This window comes from Benincasa hispida, chromosome 10 (genome assembly GCF_027475165.1).
Source record: "Benincasa hispida cultivar pf3 chromosome 10, pf3_genome.v1.1, whole genome shotgun sequence".
Classification (NCBI taxonomy): Eukaryota; Viridiplantae; Streptophyta; class Magnoliopsida; order Cucurbitales; family Cucurbitaceae; genus Benincasa; species Benincasa hispida.
In genome coordinates this window covers 15,766,447-15,782,612 of record NC_143487.1, presented here as the reverse complement: position 1 = coordinate 15,782,612, position 16,166 = coordinate 15,766,447, and the positions used below count along the sequence as shown (strand labels likewise).

The 16,166-nt window shown below is 32.8% G+C and overlaps 1 protein-coding gene across 1 annotated transcript; it reads left to right on the top strand.

Annotated features, from left to right (window-relative positions):
• The first annotated feature begins 994 nt into the window (after nt 1-994).
• Nucleotides 995-2,950, top strand: ZIP6 (ZIP metal ion transporter family). The gene is made up of 2 exons (XM_039046968.2): nt 995-1,924; nt 2,384-2,950. Exons 1-2 carry the CDS (start codon nt 1,238-1,240, stop codon nt 2,696-2,698), a joined length of 1,002 nt encoding a protein of 333 aa, XP_038902896.1. The 5' UTR covers nt 995-1,237; the 3' UTR covers nt 2,699-2,950.
• The last annotated feature ends 13,216 nt before the right edge of the window (nt 2,951-16,166 follow it).

Here is a 16,166-nt window from a genome sequence, read left to right as displayed (position 1 = left end):
ATCGATATTGTACCCCTATAGTGTCAATTTTAAACTGACATTGAAACCCAATTTTGTAATAGTCGGTGTTTAAGAGGTTGGGTTGGTCCAAACTCGATTCAAACCATGATTGAGGCCCTAGGGCTTGGACTTAAGCCATGTTCGGGCCTTTGCTTCTTTGGTTGGGGCGATCTAAGCCAATCTAATGGAGGCTAACCAAACAATAACTTGCATTATACTGTCAAACTAGTTACCATGTTTGATAAATTAATATCAAAATAAGTTCATTAGTTTAATTATTTTCATTTTGATAGTTAATTTATAATTTATTATAATATTTTTTAAAAAAAAAGTTTTATATGATTTAAGTTTCAACTAATTTTGTTTAATCTAACTATTTGATAAAAATTTAAGAAAAATAATAGTTATAAAGAATCGAATCAAATTGAAATTTTAAAATTATAACAAAATTATATATATTAATGTGAAAAGATTGTTAATAAGCTTTTACACGTTAATAAAAATTTGATTTAGTTAGTTGAGATTTTTCCACCATCAATATTTTATAATTTTTGGAAATGAAATACCCTAGGCACTGATTTTAATTTTTATTTGATTCTTAAATTACATTTAATCTTTAAATTTTAATTTTATTAATTTAGTTCATAAATTCTAAAATATTAGAATTTTATCATTAAGATTTGAGTTTTATTTCAATTTGATCTCTGAATTTTAAGATTTTACATATTTAATCTCAATTTTCATTAAATACTCACTTTCTATTAATTAATTAAAAATAATTAGGATGTGAAATTTTAAATTTAATTAAAAAGTGATAAAAATAGTAAAACTTAATTAATTATTATTATCTAAATTAACTGTACAGAAGACGGGTGAGAATTTAGTAAAAAATTGAGTTTAAAAATGTAAATCTTGAAATACAAGATTAAATTGGAGCAAAACTCAAAGACAAAACTTAAAAAAGTAAATGTAATCATTTAAAAGTTATGGATTAAATAAAAACTAGACACATATAATATATTTTCATAAGATTTGTAAACCTTGAACATCACATCAAATAGAAGGAAATTAAGAAGAAAGTATTTTAGAGAAAAATGAATGAAGTGTGGATGCCCACTGCATTTAATACCTCCATCCCTACTCTCTCAAATGACTCCACAAACACAAAACTTCATAGAACTCTCACCGCTCTCTCTCTTTTCTTTCTCTCTCCTCAACCGAATTTTTTCCAATTTCAATGGCCGCCTGTCCCACCGACTTCACTCGCGACTCCGCCTGTCGCGACGGACGCGCCGCCGCACACCTCAAACTAATCTCCATCTTCCTCATCTTCATCACCAGCGTCATCGGCGTCTCCTCCCCTGTTCTCCTCACTCGCTTCTTCCACGGCAAACCTCTCTACGACAAAGCCATTCTCATCATCAAATGCTTCGCCGCCGGCGTTATTCTCTCCACTTCCCTCGTCCACGTCCTCCCCGACGCCTTCGACGCCCTCTCCGACTGCCGCATCGCCTCCCACCACCCTTGGCGGGACTTCCCCTTCTCCGGCCTCGTCACCATGATCGGCGCTCTCGTCGCGCTCTTCGTCGACGTCACCGCCACATCACACGTGGAACACGGGCACTATAATCCGGTGGAGATGAAGGCAGGGGAGGATTCCGGCGGGGAGATTGGGCTTCTGGTGGGGGCGAACTCGAAATCGGAAGTGTTTGCAAGCGACGGCGGCGGAAGGGAAGAGGAATTAGTGAAGATGAAACAGAAATTGGTATCGAAAGTATTGGAAATTGGGATAATATTTCATTCGGTGATAATTGGAGTAACGATGGGAATGTCTCAAAATCAGTGTACGATTAAGCCGCTTGTTGCCGCTCTTGCTTTTCATCAAATCTTCGAAGGAATGGGCCTTGGTGGATGTATTGCTCAGGTTTTCTTTTTCAACTTTTTACTCCCTCAACTTTTCTATATTTTCATTTTAGTCCCCATTAAATTCATGAATTTTACAACTAGAAGATCTCCAATTGAAGTAGTCAGGATGTGAAGTCAAGGTTAATTAGTCGTGGGGTCCACCTTAGTGTTATTCAGACATCAAATTTATGTTTTCAACCATATTCAATTTGATTTTTTAAGTATTTATAAATATATTTTTTTTTTTTACTTATAAATATTTATTTAAAAAGTTAATCCAAACACTTAAAATTTTATTAAGATTTTTGAAATAGTATTTAAACTTACTTTTTAAAAATTTGAGACTTATGAGACACTCTTAAAAATTCATGATCAAATAGACACAAACTTCGATTTAAACGGTTTTTCATTTCCATATAAAATTAATCCGTCATGAAAATTAGTTAATAAAAAAAATGAGAGATTATTAGAATTGCAGGCAGGATTCAGCTTGGCAACGACGTCGTATATGTGTTTCATGTTCTCAGTGACGACGCCGATGGGGATAGTATTAGGCATGATACTATTTTCACTAACAGGTTATGACGACAACAATCCCAAAGCATTGATAATGGAAGGTTTATTAGGTTCATTTTCATCTGGGATTCTCATATACATGGCTTTAGTAGATTTAATAGCCGTTGATTTTTTTCACAACAAGATGATGAGCTCAAATCAATGGCTGAAAAGGACTTGTTTTATTGCCTTGTTGCTCGGCTCTGCATCGATGTCCATTTTGGCTTTATGGGCTTGAAAACACATGATATGGAACCCTTTTTAAATTTAGTGAAAGATTATTTAATAGAAGATGGTAATATCAATATCAATCTGCATGGAAATGGAAATGCATTATCTTGGGTTACTGGTTTTCCATGTCATAAATCCAATTGGGTTTCATTAATAAAGGAATGTGATGTATATAGGGAAGAGTTTTATGTAGTGGGTATGAAATAAAAGTTTGGTTATAAACATTACATGAAAGTGGAATGGAAAGTGTTTATGTTAATGCGCCTTTTGTCACTTAACTTTTAATCTTTAAATTTTTTTTTCTTGTTCAAACTTGAGCTTTTAGGATATCTACTTTAATTACTCTCCATTTTATTGTTGTGTCTAAACTTTTAAAATGACTCTTTTAATCTTTATTTGTATTTTCATTTTTATAAATTAATAATATAGTTATGAGTATATATTGGATAATATAAATAAGTTAGAGATGAACACGATTCAAAGTGGATTTTATGGTAGAAAACTAACCTACTATGTTTTAGAATAGACATATTGCTTGTAAATTTGAAAGTTTTGGAACTAAAATAGAATAAATTTAAAAAATGTTGGAATTTGAATTCACGAAAAGTTGGAATTTGAGTTTGGTTTTCATTTGGTTCATAAGTTTCAAAATGTTAACCGTTCTAATAATTTATTTTTGATTTCTAGATTTTAAAATATCACAACTTTACCCTTAAATTTTGAGTTTTGTTTTAATTTTGACATTAGGACTAGCTTTAAGATTTACATTTTTAATCTTAATTTTTCATTAAATACTTAAATTTTGTCATTAGTATTAATGTTTACTAATTAGTTAGGAAAAATCTTATTTTTTGTCTCTAAATTTTGAGTTTAATATCTTTTAGTCTCTATATTTCAAAATTATACTCTTTAACTTCTTTTTAGTTTTTAACGTAATAGAATTGTTAGTAATCCGAAGCTGATCTAATAAAGTATATATTTTTATAACATTTTCCTACAGTCATGTCATATCTCTCCAACTTTTTTACAACCAAATGAAAACTAGACTAAAAAATTATTTTTTTCAAAAATAAAAGTATCAAAGTAATTAACCTTCTTGATTATAAAGCTTTAATTAATCACTCCTAAAACAAACTTTAGTTAATGCAAAAAAAGGCTTGCTCTAATTAGATTATCTGCTTATGAACACTTTATTAATACCTTGTAAAAATTTCCATAAAAATATTTTGGCGTTACATTTCTCACCGTAGACATTTGTAGCCTCGAAATCAAGTCAGTCAACGGTCAACGGCTCTTGCGAACCGCCTTTGGAAAATTTAACCAAGGCAGAAAAGTCATAGAAGACCTAATTTCTTCTTCTCCTTAGTTCAACTCGAAGTTCGAGTAGATAGATTTGAAGGTTGAATCTTTTAATCGATGACAGATATCTTAATTAGTTATTGGATTTGACTTAAACTTTTGTCGTAGATGAAATTGAATCGACCAAAATTCAATAAAAGATACGATAACAGAAAATAAGTACAAGATAAAGTGACTTGAGTTAATAAGGTTTAAATTGAAATAAGGGAATCCAATTAATGCATTTATAAAATGGGTCTTTTTAAATATAAAAATATTTAAAAATATTTATACTTTATAAGAAAAAATTTCAAAACTACAAAGACTTTTGAATTTTTTGCAATAAAGTATAAATAATTTTTAGATTTTTCTATTTATAAAAATTTTTCCTTACAAAATATTTACTATGCGATCATAGATATAATAGCCTATTTAAAGTGTAGAGACTAAAATATACAATTTGAAAAGATAAAAACCAAAATATATATAAACAAAAAAATATTAAAAATAAGTAAAACAAAATCTCCAACAAAACCATAAATTTTGAATGGTGAAAAAAACAAAAAGGATGATATATATAGCTAAAGAACTAGTGCCACGCAAACAATTGTTATCTAGCTAAAAAGAAGAACCACAATTAACTACTAAGTTTAAATTACCAAAAAAGAAAAAAGAAACAGAAAATAAAAATGAAAACGTCTCCAAGTCCAATTAGGGGTTTTCCATAAATGCTAACATCTGAACAATCTCGAAGGTTTTGTCTTGAAGAAAAAAAAATATTTTATGTAGTGGTTTGTGGGATAGTGTTTACAAAATTTTCTATACAACTAAAAATCTTGGGAAGCCTTAGACAAGAAGTATGGGTCGGAAGAAATGAATGCAGTAGAAAAATGGTAGACAATAAGTGTGTGTGACCAAATTCAAGAATTTGAAATTCTTATCTTTGATTTGAAAATGAAGGGATTGTTTTAGACAATGTTGTATTAGTGGCCTGCCTCATTAAAAAACTACCCCTTCTTGGTCAGATTTCGGAGAGTCTTAAAACCAAAACCTTGGGATTTTTTGTTGGATAATTGGTCGTTTCCTTAAGAATTGAGGACAAACATTATGAAAACTTGAAGGAGAGATCTATTTTTAATATTCAAGCTAAAGTTGTATGGGTAGAAAAAGCTTATAAACCTAAGCCAAAAAAAAAATTCAAGAAAAATGGCCTAAATAAAAATCACCAAAACAATAACAAACCAAAAAATAATCAGAAAAATTTGGGCCCTCTTCCCTGGGTCTCTGGCAAAATGAATCACGATTGCTACCAGCAGTTAGATTCCAAGCCAAATGCACCAAAGCCATAAGCAAATGTTGTATTAGGGCCCCAAGAGATACCCACATTTTAGAGGGAGTGAGAAAATAGAGCAATACTTTTGTTTCCAATCGTTTTTCAAGAAAATCAGTCTGAACGGTGTGAGTTTTCGATCGAGACTTTTTTTTTTGCTATTTTATCCTGGGGACGATGTGGCAATACCATTGATCTGCGTGCACACCTGGATAGAGCCACGAAACGTCTTAAAGAGAAGAGATCCATGACTCAGCCTGTAACGAGTTTTTGTTTTGCAGGTTCCACATTTCTGACGACCGTCGGTTCCTGACTGTTCACTGCTATCAAGTTTCACCGTCGGAGGGTAGCTAGTTCCAACATTTTTAAGACGGATATCTGCCAATTCTATAATGGTCATCACAAGCAACAACAACATTATGACATCCGATCTCAACCGTCTATTTGGGTTCGAATGAGCGAACTTCAAATGGTGGAAGCAGAAGATGTTGTTTTTCCTTACTGTCAAGAAAGTTGTCGACGCTTGTACCATAGATAAGCCAATCGTCCCGATAGAAGATCCAACTGAACAACAAATAAAAGAAGTTGTTGATTGGGAAGAAAAATATTTTTTATGTAAAAATTTTATATTAAATGGTTTGACTAATGATCTTTATAACTACTACAGTACAATGAAGACAGCAAAAGAAGTTTAGGACGCCCTGCAAAAGAAATACGACACCGAGGACGCCGGGTTTAAAAAATATACTGTCAGCCATTACCTCAAATTTCAGATGACGAATAACAAATCTGTAGAGGTCTGGTCACATGAAGTGCAGAAGATAGCCCATGAAATAATAACTGATAGTATGTCTCAAGACGAACAATTCCAAGTTGTTGTTATTATTGACAAACTACCCCGTTTGTGAAAAGATTTTAAGAACACCTTGAGGCATTAAACCAAGGAGTTTTCCTTGGAGAGTCTTATCATCTGGCTAAGGATTGAGAAGAAAGCCCGGAAGCAGGACCAGAGGGAGGAGTTGAACATCATACCTGGAAGATCCAACTCTATCGTGATAAAGTCTGACCAAAATTCCAAGGGACAAAAAGGAAAGGTCAGAACCATGGTTCCAACAACCAAAACCAACAAAAGAAGTAGAAACCCCCCTCGGGAAAAACGGCACAGTTCCTTTACTTTAACTATAATAAACTTGGACACATGGCTTGGAACTGTAGGAATAGGCGTCGTCTATTGGTCAGCGAACCTAACAGAGGAACTGTTAGTTGCCATGATCACAGAAGTAAATGTGATCGGTGGTTCTGAAGGGTGGTGGATAAACATTGGTGCCATGTGCCATCTCTGTCACGACCTTAGTCTCTTTAAAACTTATACTGAAACTAAGGATAAGAATATTCTGTTGAGGGATCACCACTCTACGAAAGTTGCTAGAACCGGTAAGGTGGAGCTGAAGTTTACCTTCGAGAAGACCCTCACGTTGAAGGATGTCCTGCACACTCCGGAGATAAAAAAGAACTTGGTCTCGGCTATCTCCCCAACAAGGCCAGATTTACTCAACCATAGGGGCAGATTTATATACTCTTACAAAAAATAATGTATTCGTAGGGAAGGGGTATGTAACTGAGAAAATGTTCATATTAAATTTAAACATTAATAAAATGAAATTTTCTGTGTATCTTTTAACAAGAGAACCAGTGAGCGGAAACAAGATCGTTCCAAACCCATTGTGAAAGAATAAAGCATTTACAAACATATAACCACAGTTATGCATTATCGAGTAAATTACAGCATGCTTTCATTTAAAAACAAAGGGAATCGAGTGGCATACCTTTGAAGACCTCTTCTTCATGTATTCCCTCGATCAACACCAGTCCAGTGTCCAAGCAAACTCAATCACGAGCACGAACACAACGAATAACCAGTGTAACACACGAATTTTCAGATCCTCAAACCCAATCGAGTAAGACTTGATCCTCGAACAGAAACACTCGACACTACCATTCAGTTGCCTTGGTATTCACAGTGTGAGAATCCTGGCGGTGTGGGCTCTATGTGAATCTGATAGAGGGAAGGAGGAACTTAACGATCGAGTAAGTGGGAGAATGAGAAACCTCTATCATATAGAGTTGGATACTCAATCATTTAGCAAACGAGGAGTTATCGTCTAGTAACGAGAAGCTTGGTTGTTTACTCTCTCAAAGGCTATCATATAGCTTTTCTTTCACTCGATCGATTGTGATGCGATAATGAAAAATGAAAACTATTTTCACTTTTATTCTTCAGTTATTAAAACTGATAGTAACTTCCCACTCATATGGTTAAAGGAGAAAATAAAAACCAACCAAACAATTATCTTATAGTTGTTTTTATTATAAATAAATATAATAACTAATTTATCATATTATATTCTATAGTTTTAATATCACATCATAAGTAATATTTAAACCATAATTCTTTTTCCTTTATGACATTTAACATAAATCGTATTTATATTAACTCCTCCATTTAATGTATTTAATACATCAAATCAATTATATCACATATAATTAAATCAATTTAATTATATCATATATAATAAAATTTTCTCTTGTTAATTTAAACACTTCAAACTAACCCAAAAACTTATTCTCAACATGAATCCATTGAGCTACCAAGTAGACCTTATAGACCTTAGCTAGAAGCTCCAACGATACGTGAATAACTAACTAAACTCTTTAATCATGATACCCACCATCCATTAACTGTCGAACACTCCACTAAAGACCGACAACTACACTCTTCGCACTACAGATATATTTCTATGTTCATTGGATATAACCAATCAACAGTACAATAACCCTTCACAAATCGCTCGTAAGTATAATTGGGCCAATTTACCGTTTTGCCCATGTAGTTACATCTAACTCCTTAAGTACCACTGAATTCTCTAATGAACAATACATCATAGTTCTACTATGAGTGAACACTTCTTGGGCCATAAAAAGGTGTGGCGTCACATTGTTCAAGCTCCGGAATCAACCCTTAAGGGAGCAATCTATCTACTTACCCATTCTTCGGCGAAGGAGTGAATTTCTTCTTGTGTAGCTGAGTTCTCAGCTCCCCAATCAAACAAATCTTAAAGTGGTAGGTTTGAGTCGGCAATTTGGCCACTCGCACCCATGCAAATCAAAGGACCGCCCTCATAGGCATGAGTTCTCAACTCACTTAGGATTAAGGTCATGTTACCTATGGTCATCCTAGTGAAATAAAAGTCTCTATCATGAATGGCATTATATAATGAGACTAAAATATCTCATACTTCATAGACAATAGTGAAGAAAATATCTCATATTATTATACTACAAATGTTTGTTCATACACGTGTTTACAAACTACAGGACCCTACGAGATTTAGGGCATCAACCCCAACATATCTAATGTGTTCTATGAATGTTTGGCATGCTAGACTTTGTCGTGTTATTAATCTAAGAAGCACAGACATAGATACAGATACAATACGATACGTTAATTTTTAAAAAATTAAGATACGGATACGTTAAAGATGCGTATTATATATATATAATGTCTAATTAATTACTATAATATATATTTTAAGTTAGATTAGAATAGATTCAAGAAGAGAGTGAAAACTTGAAAAAAAATCCATTAACGTCGAGTGATTGTTGAGTGATTAGAGTAGGGTAGAAAAGAAGTAGAAGATAACGATTGATAATGAAGTTGAGGATAAAGGAGGTGTGAATCATGATTTAAATAGTGAGAAAGAAGGGAAGAATGAAGATTTAATTACGTTTTGGGTTTTGTTTATTTTTTTTTATGTTTTATCATTTTTAATTTATTTTGTTTTGGATTGCTCAATTTAAGTGGACTTTTATGTTTGAAGGTAATTTTAAAATGGTTGAAATCACTTTTGTCATTTTCAGAATCACCGTGAAACATGTTTAATTCTTCAAAACTAATTTTAATGATATGAAAATTGCATTTAAAAGTGTAAAATTGAAAATTAAATTAATTTTGAGTAATTAAAATTGTGTTTTCGAGTGATTTTAAAAATCAAAAAAATGATTTTTAATGATTTTAAAATCACTCCTAAACATGCACTAAAATAAAATGGGTTGTAGGTTGGGTTTTTAAATGATTGGGCTTAAATTTGAAACAAAAAAATGACCCACGTATCCCCTTCACGTATCTGGAAGCAAATACGCGTATCTGAAAATTAAAAACAAAACTTAAAAAATCAAATAGTTCAAATCACGTATCAGACACGTATCTGCCACGTATCTGGACGTATCCGTATCTGATACCGATTCTCTGCACAATTAGAAGTATCTGTGCTTCTTAGAAATTAATTAGTAACATGATTAAGCTGAAAATGATACCTAAGTTATCCATGAATGAATTTGATCAATGTGAGTATTGTAGTCAAACTAAAATTACTAAAACTCCGCATAAATCTATACTTAGGATTTCTGAGCCTCTAGATTTAATTCATGTTGATTTATGTGAATTTGATGGCATCTTGACTAGGAATAGTAAAAGATATTTTATTACCTTTATTGATGATTGCTCTGATTTTACTTTTGTATATTTGCTGAAAAACAAAAGTAATGCATTTGATGCCTTCAAATTTTTGTAACTGAAGTAGAAAATCAATTTAATAGAAAGGTTAAATGACTTCGTAGTGATAGGGGAACTGAGTACGACTCAGACAACTTTAATGAGTTCTTTAAATCTCATGGAATAATACACGAAAAGACTGCACCTTACTCTCCTGAAATGAACAAAAAAGTCGAAATGAAAAATAGAACTTTAGCTGAGCTAGTAGTTGCTATTTTACTTAGTTCTGGAGTCGCGTTTTATTGGTGAGGTGAAATCATCCTTACCATGTGTTATGTCTTCAATAGAATACCAAAGTCTAAAAACACAACTTCACCTTACGAAATCCTTAAGAATAAGAAACCAAATTTGTCATATTTTAGAACATGGGATTGTCTAGCCTTTGTAAGGATCCCAAACCCTAAAAGAAGAAAGCTAGCCAGTAGAGCCTAGCATCTTTATAGGTTATGCCATAAATAGTAAAGCCTATAAGTTTTATGATCTAGTAAACCAAATGATCATTAAGTCAAATGATGCCAACTTTTTTTAGGATAGATTTCCTTTTAAATCGAAAATTAATGGAGGCTCGGGATCCAATAGTCTAACCCTAGCTAGAAATCCTATCTCTACAAAGGAAGCCGACCTAGAACCTAGAAGAAGCAAAAGAACTAGAATCGCCAAGGGTTTTGATGATGACTTCCAGACCTATAATTTAGAAGAAAATCCTAAAGACCTAAAAGTTATCTTGTCCTCTGTAGATGCCAACTTATGGCAAGAAGCCATAAATAATGAGATGGACTCTCTTGAGTCAAATAGGACTTGGCACTTCGTAGACCTACCTCCAGGTTGCAAGGCAATAGGGTGCAAATGGATCTTAAGGAAGAAACGTAGACCTGATGGAACAGTTGACAAGTTTAAAGTCAGGTTAGTGGCAAAGGGCTTTAGACAAAGAGAAAACATAGACTTCTTTGACACGTTCTCCTCTGTCACTAGAATTACCTCAATCCATGTTTTGTTCTCTCTTGCTGCCCTTTATAACCTCGTAGTACATCAGATGGATGTAAATACCGTCTTCCTAAACGGTGAACTTGAAGAGGAGATTTACATGGAACAACCTGAGGGTTTTGTAGTCCATGATCAAGAAAATAAGGTCTGTAAACTAAATAAATCTCTCTATGGTTTGAAACAAGCTCCTAAGAAATGACATGAAAAGTTTGATAACCTAATCCTATCTAAAGCTTTCAAGGTTAATCAAAGTGACAAATGCATCAATTATAAGGTTGAAAATAATATCTGCACCATCATGTATCTGTATGTAGATGATTTGTTAATATTTGGGTCGAACTTACCCGTCATAAATGATGTGAAATCTACATTGAGTGCAAACTTCAATATGAAAGACTTAGGAGAAGCGAGTGTAATCTTAGGCATAAAGTGACTAGTTTGGAAAGGAAATTTTTTTTTTTTTTTTTAATCAATCTCACTATGTAGAAAAGATTCTAAAGAAATACAATTACTTTGAATGTAAATCAGCATGTACTCCTTATGACCCTAGTGTTAAATTATTCAAGAATACTAATGGCAGTGTTAATCAATCTGAGTATGCAAGCATCATAGGAAGTCTTAGATACGCTATTGATTGCACTAAGTCTGATATAGCTTATGTTGTAGGATTACTTTGTAGGTTTACAAGCAGACCTAGCATAGAGCATTGGAATGATATAGAAAGGGTTATGAGGTACCTGAAGAAAACCCAGAACCTAGGATTACAATATCAGAAGTTTCCCACTGTTCTAGAAGGATTCAGTAATGCTGATTGGAACTCCCTCTCAGATGCTTCAAAGGCTACAAGTGGCTATATCTTCAATATAGCAAGTGGAGCTGTCTCTTAGAAGTCCAAAAAACATAAAATTTTAGCCCAATCTACGGTGGAGTCAGAAATGATAGCACTAGCAACAACTAGTGAAGAAGCAGATTGGCTTAGAAGTCAGCTATCAGAGATTCCTCTATGGGAAAAGTCAATACCAGCCATATTGATCTATATTGATAGTTTTACAGCAATCGCAAAAGTTCATAACCATTATTTCAATGGAAAGAGATGACAAACACGTCGTAAGCACAGTACCATTAGAGCATTTCTCACTACTAGTGCAGTTAGGATGGATCATATACGGACGATGAAAATTGGGCAAATCCTTTGACAAAAGAACTGGCCAGAGAAAAGGTTTTCAAAACCTCAGAAAGGATGGGACTCATGCCTATAGAAAGATGAATCACTATGAGGAAAACCCAACTTGTAGACTGAAGATCCTAAAAAATAGGTTCAACGAGCAATAACTGATCACAAGTGATATATAGTGAAACATGCTAAAACGAACACAGAGTTCCCTTCCTATAACTTGGAGCCTAAGCATGATATTTGAAGCATATGAGAGGTTGAACTCAGTTCTTAATGAGATCTATACCAATGTGAGAGTGAGAAGATAGACCAATGTGGGTACAATAGAAATCCCACAAGTGCACGTCGTCGTCGTCCAATCAAATGGACATGGCATGGCGTGTGTATGTGATTAGTTTTTGGAAAAAATTATTATCATTAATTATTTTTTAATTTACTTTATTATTATTTTTCAATGCTCCACGTGTCGCGATGAGTGCAGTCAAGCTATGGTCAAGCGTTGTTTGCGTTTTTTTTCTGTTTGCTTTCTGCACCTATAAAAGGCGCAAGCCTTCAGCCATCTCAAATCATCTTATCATTCATTCCCTCTTTTCCAGTTTTACACTTTTGTTTCTCGATCGTTTTTCGAGCAAATCAGTATGAACAGTGTGAATGTTCGATCGATGACTGTGCATTTCCAATTGAGACCTTTTTTTTAGGCTGAGAACGACGTGGCAATACCATTGACCTGTTTGCACACCTGGGCAGAGCCATGAAACATCTTAAAGAGAGCAAAATCCGTGACTCGACCTGTAACGAATTTTTGTTTTGCAGGTTCCACATTTCTGACGACCGCCAGTTCCTGACTGTTGGCTGCTGTTGAGTTTCACCGTCGCAGGGTAGCCAATTCCAACAATTCTGTTAAACTTATCTTCTGCAAGGAACTTCGATTAAATAATATTCTGCATGTTCCAAAAATTTCTAAGAATTTAGACAATATTTTCTTGCTAATATAGCATGCGTTTAAAATTGTTGTTGAGTCCAATATGGTTGTTATTAGTAAACAATGTGATTTATTGGTAAGGGCTATTTAACAGATGGATCATTTAAACTCAATGTAGTGAATGCTGATATTTCTGAATTTTCATGTTCATCTGTTGTGTTCACGTTATCTGTCGTGACCAATGTTGAATGTTATGGTTGCCTCGGTCATGTGAATTTCAATTCAATGAAAATAATGATGAATATTGGTTTAATTCCTAAACCATCTTTAAATAATAAAGATAAATGTGAAATTTGCGTGAAAGCTTAACAACCCAAAAAAGCATTTAAATCAGTAGAAAGAAATTCATCACTACTATAATTAATTCATAATGATGTTTATGATTGCAATAATATCCTGACTCGTGGTGGAAAAAAATATTTTGTAACTTGTATAGATGATTGTTCAAAATACTTTTATGTTTACTTACTAACTCCAAAGATGAGTATTTAATACTTTTAAAATCTACTAGTAGAAAAACAGTTGGGAAAGAAAACTAAAGTTCTAAGATCTGATAGAGATGGAGAGTAATGAATGTTCATATGATATGAATGATTTTTGTAGTATGCATGGCTTAATTCATCAAGTTACTACCTTATGCACCCAATCAAATGGTGTGACCGAAAGGAAAAATAGAACTTTACTAGATATGATAAATATTATGATGTTAAGTTTTGAAATGCCTACTAATTTTTGTGGTGGAACTTAATATTCTGCCTGTTTTATTTTGAATAGAGTTCTTTACAAACATTCTAATAAAGCTCCTTGTGAAATATGAAAAAATCAAATCCCTAACTTAGTGTGCTGGGAGTGCATACTACATATAGGATATTAGTTCTAAATTTTGATGTTGTTGGCTATACAAAGAATACTATTATTAAATCTCGTGATGCTAGAATTTTTTAAAATATTTTTCATATGAAAAGCAATTTGAATAGACAAATTTATGAAAGTTCTAATGATAAAGAAATATCTCCAAATTAGAACAATTACAACCAAGAAAGAGTAAAGAAATAGAGTCAATAAAAGTTTTGAGATGACTTTTACATATATTTAGTTGAAAATGACCCCAAAACATGTTGAGAAGCTATGAAATCAGTTAATTCACATTTTTGGAAAGTACCATTAAATAGTGAAATAGAATCAATTGTCTAATAACACTGGTTTTGATTAAACTTCCACGTGACTGCAAAGACATTAGGTGTAAATAGATTTTTAGGGAAAAATTTTAACATTGATGGCTCCATAGATAAGTTCAAACCTAGAATAGTGACAAAAGGGTTTAGTCAAAATGAAGTTTTGGACTTTTTTTTGTTATAGGTACTCACTCGTGGCTAGAATGACCAGTATTAGAGTTTTAATTGTCATTGTTTCTATCCTTTAAGTTAGAAATTCACTAGATGGACGTGGACGTTAAGACAGCTTTCTTAAATGATGAACTAGAAAAAGTGATTTATATGGAACAATTTGCAGGTTGACAAAACCAAGCCAGGAAAATAGAGTGTAAACTGGATAAGTACCTTTTAAGTTTAAAGCAAACCTCTAAACATTGATATGGAAAATAAATGTGTTGAAGGAATTGAATAAATGAAACGGAAACGTATGAACGCATTTGTTTCTTAGAATTTCATTTTCAAAACTTACAAAAACAAAGGAGACGGAAACAAGATAAACATACATAAATCTAAGCATATTTTTCTACTGAACTTTATAGAGAGGAAATGGATGGAAATGGTCTTACCCTTAAAGAATCGTTTCTTCTCGAATTCCCTCTCCAACAACAAAATCATGAACAAGATCTTCATCTCACGAACACTGGTTCACAACAAGGTCACAAACACAACAATGAGGATACCATCACAATGTTCTTGTTAATCTCAAGATGAGAATCACAACAGAGTTTCGTGGGCTTGCTTTTCAACTTTGGTGAAAGGGAAGGATTCTTCTTGAAAGAGTTTGGCAGAGGGAACGAGATGAAAATTGTAGAAAGGATTTCTATAAATTGTAAATCACATCATTGATTGTTATTCCCCTGCCACACTTCAACATATGAAAGATAGTGAGTGAGGCTCTACTATTTAATTAATAACTCCCAAGGAGTTAATAAATTTGAATTTCAAAAATTAAAATTATATTAACCAGTTTAATATAACTAAATTATATATTATATCTCATATAATATATAACATATAGTTTATTATATCACATATTATATAAGCTATAGTTTATATTCTCTCCTATAACCTTTAGTAGTAATATGAATCATATTCATATTAATTTTAACTTATAGTTTTTATATGAATCCTATTCATATAATTAATATTTGAATCATATTCAAATATTTATTTCTCTCATTTAAACTTTTTAATATAATGTATCAACATCCATTATATTAATTGTATCTCAAACAATTAATTCTCTTTAATTAATTTGAACAATTCAAATTAATACAAAATTAATTGATTATCATTCATTCTTATTGAGCTAACAAGAGAATCTTATGAACCTACAGATTGAAGCTTTAGTGATACAAGATTAATTAATTAAACTCTTTAATTAAATTAATCAACATTCATTAATTTTCGAACACTCTACTAAAGACCGACAGTTGTACTCTTTGCACTATAGATATATTTATGTATTCATTGGGTACAACCAATCAACAGTTGGTTGACCCTTCATAAATTGTTCATAAGTATAATTTGGTCAAAATTTCCGTTTTACCTTGTAGTTACATCTAACTTCTTAAGTACTACTAACTCTTCTAATGAACATTAATCATAGTCCCACTATAACTAGAACCTGGCTAGTGAGAGGGTGTAGCACCACATTATTCAAGACCCGGAATCAGCCCTTAAGGGAGCAATTTATCTACTTATGCTGGAATAAGTGAATTCCTTCTTGTGTAGCTATGTTTTCAGCTCCCCACAGACGAATCTCCAAAATGGTAGGCATATTGAGTCGGGGAATCCAGCCACTCTCACCCATGCAGATCAAATGATTGCTCTTATAGGTA